This window comes from Echiichthys vipera, assembly GCF_963691815.1.
Source record: "Echiichthys vipera genome assembly, chromosome: 22".
In the NCBI taxonomy this organism is placed as follows: Eukaryota; Metazoa; Chordata; class Actinopteri; order Perciformes; family Trachinidae; genus Echiichthys; species Echiichthys vipera.
This window is the reverse complement of record NC_139847.1, coordinates 21,156,487-21,176,171: the sequence shown is the minus strand read 5'-3', so window position 1 is coordinate 21,176,171 and position 19,685 is coordinate 21,156,487. Positions and strand designations below refer to the sequence as shown.

The 19,685-nt window shown below is 40.5% G+C and overlaps 2 protein-coding genes across 3 annotated transcripts in view; one reads left to right on the top strand and one right to left on the bottom strand.

Moving 5' to 3' along the window:
• The first annotated feature begins 8,875 nt into the window (after positions 1 to 8,875).
• Positions 8,876 to 19,336, top strand: hacd4 (3-hydroxyacyl-CoA dehydratase 4). Of its 2 annotated transcripts, XR_014593729.1 has the most exons (8): positions 8,876 to 9,025; positions 11,475 to 11,581; positions 11,759 to 11,886; positions 12,003 to 12,112; positions 13,666 to 13,772; positions 14,253 to 14,384; positions 14,653 to 14,712; positions 18,074 to 19,336. XR_014593729.1 is itself a non-coding variant. In XM_083937440.1 (7 exons), coding segments are annotated over exons 1-7 (669 nt in total). In that variant the 5' UTR covers positions 8,876 to 9,023; the 3' UTR covers positions 18,157 to 19,336. The 2 variants fall into 2 exon arrangements, 1 of the variants encoding a protein (XP_083793566.1); XM_083937440.1 differs by lacking the exon at positions 14,653 to 14,712.
• Positions 18,174 to 19,685, bottom strand: part of focad (focadhesin) — a 113,701-nt gene continuing 112,189 nt past the window's right edge. Inside the window, exon 44 of the mRNA XM_083937438.1 lies at positions 18,174 to 18,714. Within this exon, the coding sequence (XP_083793564.1) occupies positions 18,641 to 18,714 (74 nt within the window). The 3' untranslated portion in view covers positions 18,174 to 18,640. The remainder of the gene's footprint in view (positions 18,715 to 19,685) is intronic.

Sequence of the window (19,685 nt, the reverse complement as noted above, 5' to 3'; positions counted from 1 at the left end):
GGCTGCAGAACAAAGAAACGATTCTCAGATAAGCAGAACCACTGACCTTGTCAATATGGGGAAACCTCTCACTTACCGTGTTCATCGTCAAGAGATCAAGAAGTTCCACTAATGCTTCGAGTGTTTGACCAACTTTTACGAGACAATGGTGTCTTGTACAGGAAGAAATGAACCAGGGTGAACGTTTCTATCAGTTAGTCCTACCCTCAAAATTCGGAGAGATGGCACTCAAAGGTCTCCACGACTCAGTTGGTCATATGGGAATGGACAGGACGTTGGACCTTGTACGTTTCTATTGGCCAAAAATGTTTATGGATGTTGAGGGGAAATGAACCTGTGAAAGGTGTGTACGTTGCAAGGCCAAGGCTGAGGGAACCGCTCGCCTTGTGAACATCCAAACAAGTCGACCACTTGAACTCGTTTGCATGGAGTACTTGTCTTTGGAACCTGATGGACGCGGAACAAAGAGCACCTTGGTCATAACCGACCACTTCACCAAGTCAGTGTTCCCACAACTGACCAGAGAGCCAAGACAGTAGCCAAGACTTTATAGAACAGTTTTTTTGTTCATTATGGTCTACCCGAACATCTTCACAGCAACCAAGGTCAGGATTTTGAGTCTGTCCTTATCAAAGTTTTCAGGGGGGGAGGATGTAACACCCTTTAGTTACACACACAGCGTAATCCCCAATATTTTTAGTTAACCATGTTGAGCTATACAGTCTGATTGAGTTTTGAAGATGTAGTCCTTCACAATTTATATAAACAGTTTCGATCAAATATGCCCACTGCAAATTTCCACTTGTATGCGGATAATACTGTTATTTATTGTTCTGCCTGTTCCTAAACAAAAGTCATGACTCACAGTTTTTATTTCAGAAATAAGTCTTGCTTTTCTTTTGATGCAAAAAGGAGACAAGTTGCTGCTACCAGTACCCTTACAGTATGTCTGTAATTGAGTGGTGATGCGTCTTCTCAATGCCTTCACTCCTTAGCTACTGGTGGCCCTTACCATGGACAATACAGGCCAAGTCTAGCATAAAGGTATGCTAGACTTGGCCTGTATTGTCCATTCATATGCATAAAGAGATATTTTGCGCATTTCAGTCCAGGCCTGTGTCGGGCAATGTGTGCATTGTGTTCAGCTGAATGGTGAATGTTTTGTGTCATTCGGCAGATTTGGGTCTAGGACAGTGTTTCCCAACATTTCTACCCACTTTTATATATGAAAAGCTTTTTTTGCCACAAACACAGTCCCATCCTTCATTAAAACCAAAGTTAAGGTAACTCAGATAAAGCCATATTTTTTATTTATACTTATTTTAAAGTCTTCCGCACTTTCATGTTTCTCAGATATGTTGTTTAATTCCTAAGATATTGATGCTCTGACTGCAGGAAAGAGCTAGCTGGCTGACCAGACGACATGATTTATAGGGCTGATCACGGAGGTTGAGAGGTCCTACTAAGTAGTCTAACATTTTTGAATAAGGGAAAAAAGGTATCTTTTAAAAATGTATTTTATGTACAGATTCTTTTAATAAATTATTTAGAAAATGTGGTATTATGATTTTAGTTAATACGCTCATAAATAGCTTTGACAACCTCAGAGCAGACAAAGCCTTGCACACCCTCTGTGATCTTTGGTTCCCGCATCCCCAGGTGCGAACCACTGGTCTCGGGGAGCTGGTCTCTTTAAATGTTTACAAAAGTAAACTGAAGGAGATGGAGGAAAGAGCGTCAGGTTGTAGATGTTTTGACTGAACTATTTTACGCTGACCTGACATCATGTCTGAAACTTAAAATGTGCTGCTGCTGTCTTGGCGAGGACACTCTTGTAAAGGACTTATAACATATCTACATATATATATTGTTGTTCAAACTGGCTACAAAAAGCTCCAATGTGTGCAATGTGAGAGGGAATGAAACCAGTAATAAAATAATAATAATAATAATAATAATAATAATACATTTTATTTATAGTGCCCTTTTCATCAAAGATCTCAAAGGGCTACAGGTTTTAAAAAATGGGACACTTCTGTTAATGCAGCCACAGTCTGGCTTAAATGAGAACATTTGTATTGCATTGTAAGAGTTTTTCCAAACAAAATCATCTCCAGGTTTGCCATGCTAGACAAGTTTGGTTACACATCAAAAATCACAATCGGAATGGGGTTTATTACCAAGTGGGTTTTCACATTAAATCAATATGCCCTGGTTATTAGTGTATACAATAAACCTACTAAGAGAAAATACAAAAAGAAGTACTGGGGAAATTCCAAACTGTCTTGGCCCAAACAGTATGAGAATCTTAGCTGTTGCTCCAAACATTGAGTGGAGCTGAATAACTGAAAACCCAGTCACACAAACAGGATATATTTAGAATACTATTTTAGTGAGACAGCCTGGTGACTGCAAGTCTTGAGGAGATACAGTTACTTCTGGAGTCCACATTGAAACAGCAGGCGGTCAATCATGTTGGGCTATTAGTCAAGAAGGATTAAGAAGGCGACATAAGTGGTTAACGAGGCGAGTGTACTAATAAATACACCCATCCACACTGGACTTAGTACAGCCCTTGTGGCAGCCTACCGCATATCTCCATAGCAGCAAACATGAATAAATTAATGTCATTTAGGGTCTACTCACACTTACCATTAGTACGGAGCCCAAGCACAGTTCCCAGCTAAAGTCTAATTTTTTTGACCAGTGTGAGTGCAACAACGGACATTTTTAAAAATGCCGCCAAAGGGTTTGCGGTGGTCAGAGGAAAATATTTAAAAAAAAGTATAACAAAACAAAAACTTAGAGGGGTGATGAGGTATAAGCAAGAAGCAGTCGCGCTGTGGCCCGGATCTGATCTTTGAAGAAGTGTGAGTTCAGGCTGGGAGGAAGGAGCGGGGACAATTGGGCGTAAGCTCGGTTCAGATCATCTGGGCCAAATGTGAGCACACCGTAATACTTTTGTAACCCATGTTAGAATATGGTATAAATAAGTACTTTAAAAGCTGCATAAATATGTTTAAAAGTCAAACGTGATTAATTTAATGTAAATGAATTAATCAGTGTTAAAGTTAATACAACAATAACTTAATGTTGAAGATGAAAAGTATGCCGACAGGAAATTCATATCGCTGCCCTTTAAGGGACTAGCGAAGCAGCGCGTCAGTGACGCGCAGCAGAGACCGGAGGAGTAGAGCAGAGGAGGAAATCGGAGCGAACGAGTGGAGATTAATAAGCAGAAAACGGAGTGAAAAAGTGGATTTTGCAGTCGGAAAAACATAACGTGCCTGGTCGGGAACTGACGGGATTTTATTTGTACTAAACCACACCGGTTTTGGTGAGTCTTGTGTTTATTTTATTTTCATTTTTACCATGTTGTACCTTTTTTTTCCTGGCAAGAGCTAACGCTAAAAAGTAGCTGTTTATAGGGAAATGCTCCGTCATAAACTGTTTACCAGTAATATTTTGGGTTTATGAAGACTGTGAATGTCATGAAAGTGTATGCTGTGTAAATAAAAGGCGCTTGCAGTATTTGATGTGTGAGACGGAGCCGTGAGTTCAAAGAGACCGCTCCGCCGCCATTTTGAGATGAAAAAGCACCGTAGCAGTAATGTTACAAACTCAGAGACTGTTAAACATTTGTGTAATTTGAAGATTTAAAGAGATTTATTGTGTTTATGACCTGTTACACAGGTCAGGTTTTATGCTTGGTTTGGAGCTCGGTCGGATCGAGGATTGGTCTGCCGTGTGCGGCGTGCACATGCATAGACAGGATTCAAGATGGCGAGCCAGACCCAGACCTTCCACTCATCTTCTCCATCGCATCAGTGAGGAAGTCCTCTGCGAATGGTGACTCGCTACCAGAGCGGTAGGAGTATCAAAATTGGGTTTGAACTGAACTGAGAACTGATTTATTTTTGGACTAAATCGAACTGAAGCTTTTCATTGAACAGAAAGTGAACTTACATTTGGACTGTGAACTTGATCTGGAAGTGTCATACTTCTATTTTGCCTATTGATTTCATATTTTGAATGTCATTTGAATGATCGTGGTCCACTATGACCTGATTGTGTAATTGAAGGTATTTTCTTACCTGTAAAAGAAAGGGAAAAAGAGTTAACTCAAGAAGAAAAAATAGGAATTCTAAATAGGTGCAACCTATCAGAAAAGACCGGTCTAATTAACTTAAATTAGCCCAACTTAGATAAATAGGTGAACTAAAGAACCAAAAGAAAGAGTGAAATACTTTTTTTGCTAAACTCGACTAAATTTCAGGAACCTGCAGGATATTTTATTTTATTTTATGTACTGTTTTGTATGTGTTTTTGAATTCAGTAAATTGCCAGCTCTATATATTCTAAGCAACGGCCTCTGGTGTAATTATTTTGCTCCCCACTCCTTAGAACCTAGAACTGGTCCAGTGGCGCAGTAAGTGGTGTGACACCGGTGCTACACTTTGGTCGTATATACAATATATATTTTGGAGCTCTGGGAAGTCATGAAATACCTTGTAAGAGCTATCTGTGTCTCCCAGCACAGTTAGACATCTTCTTCAGCAGCTAATAGAATCGTTCAGACATGTTCAAGTATCTTCATGAGTCATGATTAAAGGCCCATTTTACACACAAGGGTCAGTTTACACAAACCAGAAGTACTACTCAGCCTATGAAAATAGATAAACCCCTTTCACACCTGCACTGCAAATCTGAAACTATCTTGGCATTACTCACCAGGGCTGTATGGGACAACAGAAATGTCCAAATCAGTTTGACGGGGCAGCAAATAGACTTTAACCTCCAGCTCCCTAGTACAAAGACTGTTAAGTCTCTGAGAGAGCTCCTGTGAATACAGCAGAGTATTCATCAAGAGCGCGTGGGCATGTTAAAGTGTAATTCTGGCGCAAAATCATCCCATGGTCTTTTTAGGCAATTATATACATCAAATAAACAATGCTCAAAATAACACCAAACCTCTGCAGTAGCATGATACGAGTCCCGTAGTTAGTGAGCCCAGAGTTTATTAACATTTTGATGATTATTCCAGCAAAACATGCAAACTCTGTGGTTTGTGGCATCTTGGTGAAATATAAGTTAATAATAGATGGTAAAAGGTTTGGAACAGCATCTTTCCCCACAGCACCGAAATGTCATGCGAGTGGGTGGGGGCGTCTGTTGCCGGAAGGTTCTACAGGTAGAGATAGCATCTGACCATCAGTCTCGGTGTGCAGGCATTTTTTGGTGTGTATGTGGGTACTGTGACCCCATGGGCACCGAAGAACGAATGTTTATGCTGCCAACAGAGTGAATTTTTTCGCTGTGGCCTGGAATCATTGAATACACGCTGTGTGACTGCTTCGGAAGATTCCCAATCCCTCATCAACCGCACCGGACTAGACACTGTTTTTTCATGTCCCATGAACAAATTTAAAGAGGCGACTGATTCCTAAATAAATCATCAATCGACTCCTTCCTTTTGGATTGACTTTGGTAATCCTCTTGAATGGACTTTACTATAAGTGTTGTTTTTGGCTTTATTAGGTTTAGTCACGATTATATTCTTTTTAGTCTAGTCAAGTTTTAGTCAACTAAAAGTCTGAGCATTTTATTCTTATTTTAGTCATAATTGTCCATGACTATTTTAGTCTAGTTTTAGTCAAAGAAAATTGTATATTAGTCTCTTTTTAGTGATGCAATTATATTTAATCAATATAATAAAAGTACCTAGTAGTATTGACGAAACAAACATTTTCTTTTAGCCAAACCCATGCAGATATCTTTAGTTTACATGCATGTATGGGTCTAGAATAAGTTATTCAAAGTCTTGTTGATGCCAAATTCAGTTCAGTGTGATTGCTCTGTGAATAACAACACTAGTGAAAGTATTTGGCCAACAAGGGGAAGCTTAGTGCACTTATAGAGTGAGTCAGTCAGGTAGGAACTAAAAACCCACTTTACACTCTCACACAAACAAATATACACACACACATATACACACACACACACACAGAGAGACACACACACACACACACGCTAGTCACACACATTTGTTCTCAGCTCCAGTGGCTAACACTAAAGCTAGCGTTAAAATCCTACACATTAACCGTAGCCTCATGAGTTGGCATGTCCATGAGCTTAATAAAACAGAAAGTATCGTTACGTCTTGACTTACCTAAATTTCATTATGGGATGCCCTGAGATGTCTCTTAAGATTCGTGGTGTTTTTTCCTTTGATTTTGTGGTCACATTTCTCCCTTTCTTTTTCCACAACACATTCCGTTTTCTTTTCCACGTCTATGTAAAGAAAGTGTGTCCAAATGTCGTTTCTTCTTTTTTCTCCCAAAGACAATCCCGGCCATCTGTCCCTTTCTCGGTGTCAGACTTTGTTCTCATTGTTCTTTCTTAGTTGTCGTTAACGCTAACCCACAGCGGCTGCATCTTCTGAATCTAAATAATGCCACGTGTGGGGGTTGAGGAAATGACGTTGCCCAGACGCGAGACACAGTAAACAGAAAAACTACAAAATAATAATAATAATAACGTGACGAAATGAGACGAAACACCGCTATTTCGTCTCGTTTTGGTCAACGAAAATGAAGAGAGATTTTAGCATAGTTTTTATTTTGTAAACCACATTGCGTCTCGTTTCTATTCGTCAACATTGCATTATATATTTAGTTATAGTTATCGTCACATGACCAGCATTTTCGTCTCGTCTAGTTTTCCTCACGTGATAAAGGTTCGTTGACGACAATATTTCGTCATAATTTTCGTTGCCGAAAGCAACACTATTTACTATGAGAGGAGCTGGTACAGGGGCCAGTAGGTAAGTCTTTAAAACACTCTTTTAATAAACTCTGGGTTCACTAACTACATTGTTGGTGCTTGTGTTTTCTGTGTAGGGACTCTTATCATGCTACTGCAGAGGTTTGCTGTTATTTGAGCAGTATTAGTGGTTAAAAAAGACATTTGAATGCCTTCACCGTACTGCCCCGAGCTAATCACTGTTAGCCCCGTCCAACTGTTAGCGACTGAGCGGTTGTGTCTGATTTCTCCGTCAGTTGTTTCACGAAAAAAACTGAAAACTTTGGTTCCATCCATTGAGTTACCTCACCCATTTAGATTATTTCTTCTTCACACAAAGACTTTCTCTCATGGACCAGTATCAGAAGTCTGACTTCCACAGCAGTGGCATAAAGGTCATGGCATACAGCGGGCACTCTAGAGTAGGGGGTCTTGAATGCAGCACAGCATTTGATACAGAAAAAGAGCTGGAATTTCAGAGTGGATATGATTCAAACGACTAGCCAAGGTCCTGAGACCTTAGAGCCAGACTAATCTGTTCTCCATCTGTCAGCACAGAGATAAAAGCGTAGGCGCGTTTATAGTCATCATGTGCTCTTCACTCTAAACTTGACTCTAAACTGCCATTAAGTGTTACTATGAATGTCCATCTATGTGAGCCCTGTGATGGACCAGAAGCCAGGGCTGTAATCCAGACCAACTTAATCGAGTCAAGTCCAGGTTTAGGTCCAGGTCCAGTTGCGTCCAAGTCAAGACCAAGTCCAAAGGCAGTAAAAAACCAAGTCAAAACAGAGTCTAGAGCAAATCGAGTCCTAGAGTCCTGACTCGACTCAGTACTACAGCTCTGCTAAAGGCCTGTGCATTTGTTACTCCCTGTCTTTCTCTTTATGCTGGAATGGACTCCAAGGTAATCATATAGTCATGGCTGAAATACCACCTTTAAACACAAGGTTACTTAATAGTAATAATAATAACATAAAATGACTTCACGGTATATGAAAAGTAAATGAACAGAGTTGATTGTACTTTGGCAGAGAAACATTGCATTTTTTTTATATCTAATTAAAGTGTCATGTCAAAGGTAAGTAATTATTCATACAGATAACCAGAGCGGACATGTAACTGGTAACTTTTTCTGCCATCCACACTGAGGGATGACACAGAATACAAGTGTGTGTGTGTATGTTCTGAACTACTGTAACAACGTCTGTAAAGAAGCCTGATGTCCACTGTTACCAGAAATTTATTCTATAATCACAGTCATGCTGGAGGAGCAGGAACAGAAAACCATTTACAAACTCTTTTCTGTCAGAGACCTTGATTCTGATCTCTGCAGGATGAATTTATTCTGCCCACCACTAGAGAGCAGCGCATACTATTTTATCAAGAGCAGCACCTGTGACTGCCATGTGCCTGTAAATCCATTATGGAAATGTTAAACATTTATCTGTCGCTCTTTCTACACAGACAAAAGTACAATATACACACATTGTATTAAATTCATTCATTCATTCATATTTATCACCCTCCTTACCATTTCAACAGATTGATTGGTCTTTTTTTCTGGATTGTTCTGCACACTTTCATCTTGGTGACTTATTTTCGAGCTGTTGTTTTGTGTGTAAAATATCAAAGCGTTTGCAGTTTATATGTGATGTGTGCTGTTGTGTTACTGTTCAATAAGACACTGGTATGTTTTAATGTCTTTTAAAATGTGTCAGTAACACAAAAACAACAGCAGTGTGTCAAGAATCTTCACTCTCCCTCAGTTTCACCGCATAGTACAGTTAGAGGTTGTAAGACATGTTTGGTGTTGGTAAGGCTGTTTGAGTTGTTCCTGCTGCCAATCCTAACACAGAAATGTACTGAGTGTGGCTCATTATTCTCCTGCGGCTCCTTTCCTCCTCTCTCCTCTGAGCCTCACAGACAGCTCAGAGTTTTTTTGGGGGGGGCTGGGACTATCCAACGTCACACTAGTACGAGGAATGTCCACTTCCTATTCGCTGTTAAGTAAGAACTGTAACAATCAGCCTGAGGAAGCAAAACACAGGCGTTACAGCATTACACTGCTCCTGGTTGTGAAGGTGGATGAATTAAGAGGCGGGTCTTTGTTTACTGGGAGAAAACTACTGCAAGGAGCCACAAAATGATTCTCCTCTAACTCTGACTGGGATTATGAGCAGTCCATCTTACCTGAAACAGAAGGAGACTTCATAAAGAGAATGTAAGTGAGTTGACTGAGAGTTTTACAGCAGTGTCTCTCTGAGCTCTTGTTGTGGAAGGAATGTTCTCTTTTTACAGGGCGTGTTGAGGAATCTCAGGCTGCTCATATACAAAGCTTAATTTACTGTCATATATCCAAGCACTACCAGCTAAATACTGTGAAGTGCACTGGGAGTTCAAATGTATCTGACGGATTGGTACTTATTTTGTAGTTTTATATCCAAGATGAGCTGATCAAACATGCTGCACTGGGTTTTAAAACTACCCAGGGTGACAGATTGGGCCGTTTAAAAAAAAAATAACTATTGTTTTTTAATATGCAATCAGTCAACATTTTGGTACATTAAATCTTTATTTGTGCTGATATCATGTGCATTGAAGGCATATTATTTTACTGCTTTATATGGGAGAGACTGAAATTACTAGCACAGTTATAGATCGATAGGGTAATGAACCATATATAAGTTGCGTGTTCTGCATAAGGCATGCAAGATACTACTCCTTGAAGGACTTCTCCGGTTTTAAAGCTCATATCTTTTCTGATTTGCTTCACTCTCACTGCTCTCATTTACCCCAACTTGAGGTCATCCCTATGTTGCCTGGGTCCTATGTTCCCCGGTTGTACAGTATAAGCCTATGCCTATGTCAGGGTTAGTGGGTAGTGTTAGGGTCTACATAAGCTATTTGCAGGGGAATTCTGCACTGATTGTGAAAAAAATAACAGAGCGGGGAACATCGGACCCTTTTTTAAGAAAAGGGTCCGATGTTTCTTGGTCACATACAATGCGGGGGACATAGGACCCGGGGAACAAAGTTACGCTTGCCCCTATTTCAGCAAAAAAAGCTCTTAAAACCCACGTCATCTGCCTGCTCAGCAGACCGATACAGTCAGAGGTGAACATAGTGGAGCATTTAGCAGCTACAGAGACAGATGTTTTTCTTAGGAGTTGGTGGAGACCAACCCAGTTTAGCGGAGAGAGAATATTGGACCTGACCTGTCAGGTGGACACAAACATGACCTTAACTGAATGCTAATGTTGCTGTCTGTTATTGTACACTATACGGTGATCATGTACAGATGCTGATGATGCTGCCTTCAAGTGACCAAAAAATAATAAATACTCCCCATTTGTAAATAACCCCATTTCACTTATTTTCTCCATCCTCTATTGTGATTAAGTGAGCCCAATGTTCCCACAGCCTTATGTTCCCACAGCCTTGTTCCCACAGCTCTGTTTCCACAGCCCTATGTTCCCACAGCCTTATGTTCCCACAGCCCAATGTTCCCACAGTCCTATGTTCCCACAGCCCTATGTTCCCACAGCCCTATGTTTCCACAGCCTTATGTTCCCACAGCCCAATGTTTCCACAGCCTTATGTTCCCACAGCCCAATGTTCCCACAGCCCTATGTTCCCACAGCCTTATTTTCCCACAGTCCTATGTTCCCACAGCCCAATGTTCCCACAGCCCTATGTTCCCACAGCCTTATGTTCCCACAGCCCAATGTTCCCACAGCCCTATGTTCCCACAGCCTTATGTTCCCACAGCCCAATGTTCCCAAAGTCCTATGTTTTCACATCCCTATGTTCCCACAGCCCCATGGTCCCACAGCCCAATGTTCCCACAGCCTTATATTCCCACAGCCCTATGTTCCCACAGCCTTATGTTCCCACAGCCCAATGTTCCCACAGCCCAATGTTCTCACAACCTTATATTTCCACAGCCCTATGTTCCAACTGCCTTATGTTCTCACAGTCCTATGTTCCCACATTTGAGATTTATCACATGGTGTGACGGATTGGGAATGCTTTTTAACCCCTATGCGGGGACATAGGGCTGTGGGAACACAGGAATGACCCCTTCATGGGCACTCAAGTGGGTACTCTGAGGTTTATGGGTGATTTAACGTTACCAGGTATCCTCAAGTGAGAAGCAGTTTAATTTCCTTGCGATCATAAAAGAAGTAGCCACATCCATCCAAGTGGGAGTGCAATACCCCTACAAGTAAATTTGTGTGTTCTGAACACAAATTGTTCTGACGTAAAAGTACCCTGGTCACATACAAAGCAGGGAACATAGGACCCAGGAAACATAGGTAAACTCGCCAGGAAACTGTACATAAAGGAATGTGTTAAAGCCATAGATTGTAGCTTAGCATAAAGACTAGAAGCAGCTTGCCTGTTCAAAGTCCAAAAACTCATTGACTTGTTTATTTTATTCATACCCCAAACATACAGTATATGGTATCAGAGTGAGCTATGTGGTGTAATAGTTCTTGATTACATGCTGCTGGGCTTCCAGTTTATGCTAAATGTAAGCTAAGTAAGTATTTACTGTAGTGTGCCAAGCAGCCAGTGAAAATAAATGGTTGCAAGGGGAGATATCGGAGGTGTAAAAGGCCAACAATCAATCAACAAAAACCAGAAACCTTTTTTTGTTTCTTTTCCAGGCTCAGCTTCAGGCTAGCCTACATTTTCTCATATAACCTGTTCCAGTTCTGTGGACACACATGGATACTGGCTAATACCATAGCCAGGTTTCTCACATTTGGTCAAGGTAAGGTTTCTCAAGAAAAAAGAAAAAAAAAGGATACAAAACTGTGCATTATAGATTTGATATAAAAGACTGGCTCCTTAAATCATTATTGATTTTAACTCAGCAGAGCAGGAGTAGACTGAGCCTCCACCAAATGCCATATGTTGGTACGATCAAATTCGATTTTTGTCTTTACAGATGCATTAGCAGATACATTTTACTCTGTCGGCTTTGTGATGAGTCTGTGCCAACTGCTCTCCATCCTGGAGCTTTTCCACATCGCAGATGGTATTGAGAAAGCCAGACTCCTCCCTCGCTTCGTCCAGGTGTGTATCACAGTATTTATCATGTGGATGATAGAAAATGCTCATATTATATATGTGTGTTTGAGAAGTTTTTGTCCATTTGCAGCGGCCTGTGTATCATGTATGCTGTTTTTCAGGTGATGGAGAAGAACCTGGTGCTGATCATGGTCATCATGCTGGAGGAGATCCAGACTAAACCAGTTGTGTGTGCACAGTTCTTCCTGTGGAACATTCTGGACCTTCTACGGTACTCTATACAAATTCAGGCGCACCAGCTGTACTTTTTACTTATTTACTTCAATAACATTCTTTACATGTTTGTTTTTGCCCAACTGGCAGCGGTGCCGAGGATAATGATGGAAGTCAGTTGAAGTGTATATTTGTTGATCAATTTTGTTTGTTCCAAAGCAAGATTTCCTAACAATTTGGAAGTATTCAGTGGTGTTTTCTTTGAAAAGTCATGCTCCCCACAGAATGAACTCATTGCAGTGGTATTTTATTGTGCCATTCACTTACAGACAATGACAAAATCATCCATATTGTGGTCTCCAGACACAGCTGTATAAACCTGCCCTGGAGTCTCTATAGACCCCACACACACAAAATGATCTTGTAATATACCAAAGTGAACACAATATAAACAGTAATTAAGGAGTTAAAACTAGATTTAACATAACAAATTTGACAATTAGATCAAGTTGATAAAAGCCAGGTACCTGAGGCTTTTGCTTCAGCTATTTTGCTGTGTCTAGTCATGCCTCTTGGAACAGCTTTAGACTGAGTTATCAGTTCATTAAGTAGACTGCTACTAGTTCAACTCAATTCATTAGAAAGCCCTGCAGTAGATGCTTCCTTTGTGAACCTTCAGGGGTTGTTGACATTTTGGAGACCCCAGTAGGTGGTCGTGTTGTATTACGCTGAAACGAATCATACTGAAGATGTTTCTGATGCTTTGTCCAGCCCTTCCCATTTCAGGCTGTTCTCATGCATTTTTCGTTCATATAACAAAGAAAAGTAATGAACACTCGCAATCAAATCAAACAGTGTGTAATAATTGCATAACGTAATTGAAATACTACATAAAAGTGATTACTAAAATCTTAACTGGTAAATGGATTTGTACATGTATAGCACCTTTCTAGTCTTCTGACTACTCAAGGCGCTTTCACAGTGTTTGTCACATTCACCCATTCACACAGACATTCACACTGATGGCAGTGGACATCTACATACCATCTGATCTAACCATTCACAACACATTCACACACCCATGCGCAGCACAGGGGCAATTTGGGGTTCAGTGTCTTGACAATTCGAAATGCGGACCAAGGATTGATCCCGATCTCTCGAATGGAGGACAACCTTCTCTATCTCCGAGCCACAGCCACTGCTGGTGGAAACTGTCTGTGGGACACTACAAGCAACCTCTTCAACATTAAACAATCATTTAATCCATTGTTAATATAAAACATAGTGCATAAAGATGAGTTCAGCTTTCCAATCAGCTGAGAAATCTACAGAGAAAAAAGAAAACAGTAAAGAGTCTGTCTGCAGAACTCAGAACTAACTGGTTACTGAATTCAAGTTATTCAAGTTTCAGCAGTACTATAAATTAAAATGATGAGTGTTGAACCACAGCTTTTCTACAGGATAGAGAGAACTGCCAATTGAAATGTTGAAACAGGACGTGTCTTAGGAATAATACAAATTCATGCTGCGGATCAATCAAATGTCAGTTATTGTGTCATAGTGTGCCAATATGCCATCAGCTAACATTTGATGTGTACTGTTTGATGACAGGTACCCACATGAGCTGCTGTGTGTTATTGATACACCCTCCATCACCATGCTGTGGACTCGCTACACACTCTGGATCCCCTTATACATCCTGTCAGTGGCTACAGAAGGTGACTTAATCATTCAGTAACTTTTCATTTTTACTATCAAATTGTGAAACTCCAGGATGTTTCAGACTTCACCTCATTACATTTAGTATCACAAATGGGTAGTTGTAATCTAGCTCAACAATATGAGCTGCTTAAATGTGTCAAAGAGTGGTGCTTTAAGGGAAGTAGAGTGGGCATACAGGAAAGGAGTTGGCAAAGCAGACTGATGATAACATTTCAGGAAGTGTGTGTGGAAAGTACGTTACAACTTGTGTGACAGAACACATTCTGTAGCAGAAGCTCTAGTATATCAGTGACACACAGTCACCACTAACATGTGCATGTCCTCCAGCACTGTAATAGGAAATATTCTTTACTGGAATGCAGCAATATCATTTGCAATGCTTTTTAATAATCATTTAGACAGCAAACATACTGAATTAAGAATTACAACTAAATTAAATAGTTCAGCATCATGTATGCATTCCATTCCTTCCTCAGGTGTCACTATATACCAGGCCCTGCCTTATGTCCAGCCAACAGCACCAAACTCATCCTCTTTGAATTCAACAGTGTCCACATACATCCACCTCCCCTTCGTCCTGATGGTCTATCTGCCTCTTCTGGCTCTAGGTAAGATGTGTTAGCCAGCATTCAGACTGCAAACAGCACTGTGTTCAAACAACGTAAGGGACTGCATTGGTGGCCACAGTTTGAGTAACAGACCTGAGAGTTTGAGGGCTCACCCGACGCTAAAACACTCTACAACCGTTTGTAATATGATCATCAGATAAACCGTAGAAATACACGGTTAAAAAGAAGGGCTGGGCGATACTCTGGGCTGGTCATTTCATTGTTTCAGTATTCTTAGCTTCAATTAACTGCTTCACCTGTTTTTCAGTGTGACATGGGACATTGTCTGTATGAAAATTGCAGCTGACTGGGGACAGTTGCAGTGAAGGTATTGCATGTTGCTGAAGGAGGTTCACATAAACATTTGCATTCACCCTGCCATGTAGCTGTACAAGAGGCCCAACTCCTGCTGCAGAAAACATCCCCAAACCATGACACTTCCTCCTCCAAATGTAACTGACTTCTTTACACACTTTGGGTTCAGTCTCTCCCAAGTCCTACGCCCAACATAATGTTTGCATTAGACCCAAATAAAATGAACGTCCTCTCATCACTGAAGTCACTCTGGACCAGTTCCCCTCGGTCCACACAACATGCTCCTCAGCAAAGGCAAGTCTAGCCCTTTGATTCTTTCTGCTGATGAGGCACTGTGTGCTAACGAGACACTGTGTGCAGAGACAGATCCTTGCCCTGTTCAGCACTGAACTGAAGACCAACTCTAGCTGCAGTGTTGAACTGATTCCCCTTTGAGTCTTCTCATAATCCTGTCCTCTCGTGCACTTGTTTTACATGCACGAGCGGCCTTTTTGAGGGACTGAAATTAATCTGTGTCCTTGTAAAGTTTGAATCTTCTTTAAATCACAGAGTGTGAACGCCCAACCTCTCTCTGATGACTGAGAGGGTTATCCCTTTGGCCTTCATCTGGACAACCTGCTGTCTCAGGGTTTCAGTCTCCTTACAGCAGCTGCCATCTTACAAAGTAACCAGGAGAGCTGCAGATAAATTGTGTCCAACAATTAAGTTAATTGTCACCAGGGGCCAGATTAACACCAATAAAAGGGTAGTATTTGAAAGTGGTCTCTAATTTTCTCAGAAGTTACGAGTCAATGTGCTTGACATTGTCAATTTAGGTATCAAAAAATCTTGCTATCATTTTTTTTGCAAACATTAAAAAAAAAAAGAAAAAGATCATATTGCATAATCACCCCACCATATTAAAAAGTAATGTACCAGGAATGATATTTGCACAATGAGCTTGCAGTTTTTTGCAAAATTGTCTGTGCCAATGCAGGGGCCCTGTCAAAATGAATGAGGGGCTGTTGTTCAATTCAATTTTATTTATAGTGCCAAATCATAACAAAAGTTAGCTCAGGACACTTTACAGAGTAGGTAAAGACCACACTCTATGACTTATTTATGATTTACATTGACCCAACAATTCCTCCGTCAAGTACAGTGGCAACGAGAACCTTCCCTATAACAGGCAGGAACGAAGAGAAAAAAACAGATGGACAAACACAAAGACAGACAGAGAGACAGTCCCAGAGATGCAAGCAACCACAAAAGTAACAGTAACTATAGTGATATCTATAGTAATGTGAATATGATTTATATGTTATGACCGTTAATATAGTAGAAAAGTAGAAACAAGCACAGCTAAGGTGATAGAATATGACAATAATAATACTTATGGTGGTAAATTTGATCAATGATGAGTAGTGGTATAGCACAGCTATGATACAATGAGATATATTACTGTTGCATTATCGCAGATTTTGTGTTGATTTGTATCAAGTTTTTCTGTATAGCTCCTCTTCTGGTTAATTTTAATTTGATGATTGTGGGGCAGACAGTGTTTGTATAGGATACTGATCTGGAAAATGCTCCACAGGGAGCGCAGAGAGGTGTGTAAGACTGCCACTCTGCTTCCTGGGCACCTGCGATAAGGGCAGCGCAGAGAGGTGTATTAAACTGCGACTCTGCTTCCTGATCCCAACACTGGGTTGCCATGGTTTTAGACCGCTAACAAACTCGACCAGGTTCTTAGATATGAGAGCAGCACCCTCCAAAGTAGGATGAATACCATCTCTCCTAATAAGACCAGGTTTTCCCCAGAAAGACTGCCAATTATCTACGAAGCCCACATTATTTACTGGGCACCATCCAGACAGCCAGCGACGTAATGATGACATGCGGCAATACATGTCATCGTAAGTCAAGTTGGGCAGGGGACCAGAGAAAATGCGGAGTCCGACATAGTTTTTGCATATGCACACACCGACTCCACATTAATTTTAGTCATTACCGGTGTTCACATCTAATATAAAGTTTTACTCAAAATAAAAAAAATAAAGAGATTCTAAACAAAAGAAAATATTTACCCTTGATTATTTTTTCTGGCATTTTATCATATATGGCAGTACTTGAATAAGTGATGTTAAAATGGCAGATTTAAATTAGGTTTTGGGGGAGTTATGTGCTGGAACTGTTTTAATGAGTAAGTGCATCTTCTTGGAATCTGAAAGCTGTCCCCGTCAGGTTACCTGGCTTGGTACCATTGGCCTGCGCTCAAATATTGAAACCACACATTGTTTTAAGCCATGCTAGTGATATGGCTCTGGGGACGGCAATGTCAGTAATTCCACCAATTTGGTCCAGAATAAAATATCTCAACAACTATTGGATAGATTACCTTAAAATTTTGTTCAGATATTCATGATCCCCAGAGAAGACTTTGCTTGTAGAGCCACCAACAGGTTAAAATTGGAGTTTGTCCAATACTTATGTTCATATACGGTATATTCCTAAGTTAATGACACTCATCAGTCTCAGCTGTACTTTGTGTTTAGTCCCAAAAAAAAAAAAAAATGCTTAGATTGTAACAAAAGTTAACTTGATACCTGCTATCAACATGTTAGCATAGACTCCATTAGCATGCATGCTTAGCTCAAAGCCCCATAGTATATAAATGTATTTTTTTCGGACATCTAGTTACCACCGCATTTTTGTTGTCTCCAACGTGTAAGTTGCTCTTTAAGTAGAGTCAAGCATCACAGAGCGGCTAGCATGGCTGTGGCTCTCAGCCTACATTTCTGTCATACAGTGTGTTCATCATAGAGCTTGAGAGCTGCTGGTGGGTGGATTTTTGAACTCTGGATAGAGCCAGGCTAGTTAACTGCTTTCAGTCTTTATGCTCAACTAGACTAGTCTCCAATGTGTACTTAAAACATAGACATGAGTGGGGTATTGATCTTTTACTACCACTTTTGGAAAGAAAGCAAATAAATGCATTTCCCAAACTGTTGAACTTATCCTTCAAACTAACAGTATTTGAATTAGTAACAAAGCCTTATGTTTTACACAGAAGACGTAGTAACTGTCAGCTCTGACTTGAAGTTAAAGTCACACTGGGAAGTTGTTCCAGCAGTGTTTTTAGACCTATTAAGTTTTAACTCCTCATGCCTCAACATGTTGCAACAACAACAAAAGAGACTACAGACGGATTACTACCAAGTACATTTGGAAGAGAAAACACCTTTTTAGTTTTACTTGGTAAAGGGTCCGACATCTATACCATCTTTTTGCAGCTGTTTGTTTGTGCCATACATACAAAATGACCATAGACAAACAACAGTGGACACACTCTTTTGATATTTCAGACCTTCTAACAAGAGTCTTGTGTTTTTTAGGGGCCTCTGTAACAGTTTTGCAACTACTGAAGGAGAGACAACACCACCTGGAGAAGCGCAACAAGAAGATGAAAAAGAAATGACACCTTAAGACTGAATGTTTGTTTGGTGGTTTAAGTCTTTCAGAAATACATCTGAAGTTCAATTTTATTGAGAAGACCAAATGGACTGTTACTTTTTAGTTTGATGTCATGAAGATGTGTGCTCATTAAAATCTATATTGAATGGAATCCTATCTTGACTTCAAGAGCCACAAAATCAAATCCCACATCAATATTTCCTGTATTTGATGAACATTTAATGGGCATATATCGTCACTGACGGAGCACATTCCTCTTGACGTTGTCATGTGTGACTGTAAAACTATAGTTGCAGTGTAGTTTCTGTTTAGGATCATAAATGTACAAAGTCCATGTTGCTGCAGTTAGCCTCTCACATTCAGAGCCATCACTGCATTCATGTCCAGCAGGAAAGATGCAGCTTGAGTGCTTTAAAGGTCCAATCATGTTTTTGGCAAGAACCTCTGTATGTGTTATCATGGTAACAGTCTGTCATGGCTCCTCTGGGCTACCATCCGTATGCTCTGGTCCACACAGCTTTCTTCTTAAACTCAGCGGAGGACTTCAGGGCCAACAGCGCAGCTGGAACAAAAACAGATGAAGCACTCTGCAGTTTATAATCAATTCTGCCAAGAATGTTGTTTGTTCTTGTCAGTGTATGATGTAAATGGAATGACAGGCTGTGTGCATAGGTTTCAGCGAACTACTGCCAATACTGATGATGTGTGTATCTTATTATGTCCCCATACCATAACAATCAGCATCACTCCCTTGTGGAGTTTTCTTTGAAACGGGTCTGTTTAGATCTAGTTTCCACCAAACACATGCCTAACATGGTGACTGCATTTCAAATTTCTGTATATTATTAAACCTGCATGACTAAAGAGTAAAAATTGACTTTGTTTGCAGCTGGAGGTCTCCTGTCAACAGTCCACATATAGCTCTTTAATAATGATTTTCTATGGGGAAATGCTGTTTGGGCCTCTAGGAGTACATAGTACCACAGAAAAAAAATATCCCATGACCTTATCACTAAATTTCAAGATGGTAATTCATAGTGACCTTAAAGTGAAATCTGGCGTAAAAACATCCCATGGTCATTTTCGGCAAATATGTTAACTTATATTTTCTCTCTTCTTGCATTTATCCTTTGACCCTGAAAACAGGTGTACACATGCGCAGGTTTCCTGTCTCTCTCTCTCTGTCAGGGCTGGAGGGGGGAAGATGGGAGCGAGTGAGTTGTTCTGTACGGCAAGGAAATAAAGTTGTTTAAGATATACAAACGTTGTGTTTATTGCGTGAAACATTGGTAGCAGAGGATGGCTGCCGCTAGTTACAAAGTTCCTCCGCAGTTTGACGAGTCCAGGCCGTACGAAAGTTGGAAAAATGAAATCAACATCTGGAAGCGTGTTACAGAACTGGACAAAAAGAAACAGGCTTTCGCTGTGGCTTTGGGCCTCCAAGGAAGAAACAGCTATGGAAACACCCACAGACGACTTGGACAAGGATTGGCTACATTGTTAGAGAAACTGGACAGTGTGTTCCTGAAGGGG

Coding starts and splice junctions, on each gene's coding strand:
- hacd4 (XM_083937440.1), top strand. Junction 11,582..11,758: donor GTTTCTCACATTTGGTCAAG/GTAAGGTTTCTC, acceptor TTGTCTTTACAG/ATGCATTAGCAGATACATTT. Junction 14,385..18,073: donor TCTGCCTCTTCTGGCTCTAG/GTAAGATGTGTT, acceptor TGTGTTTTTTAG/GGGCCTCTGTAACAGTTTTG.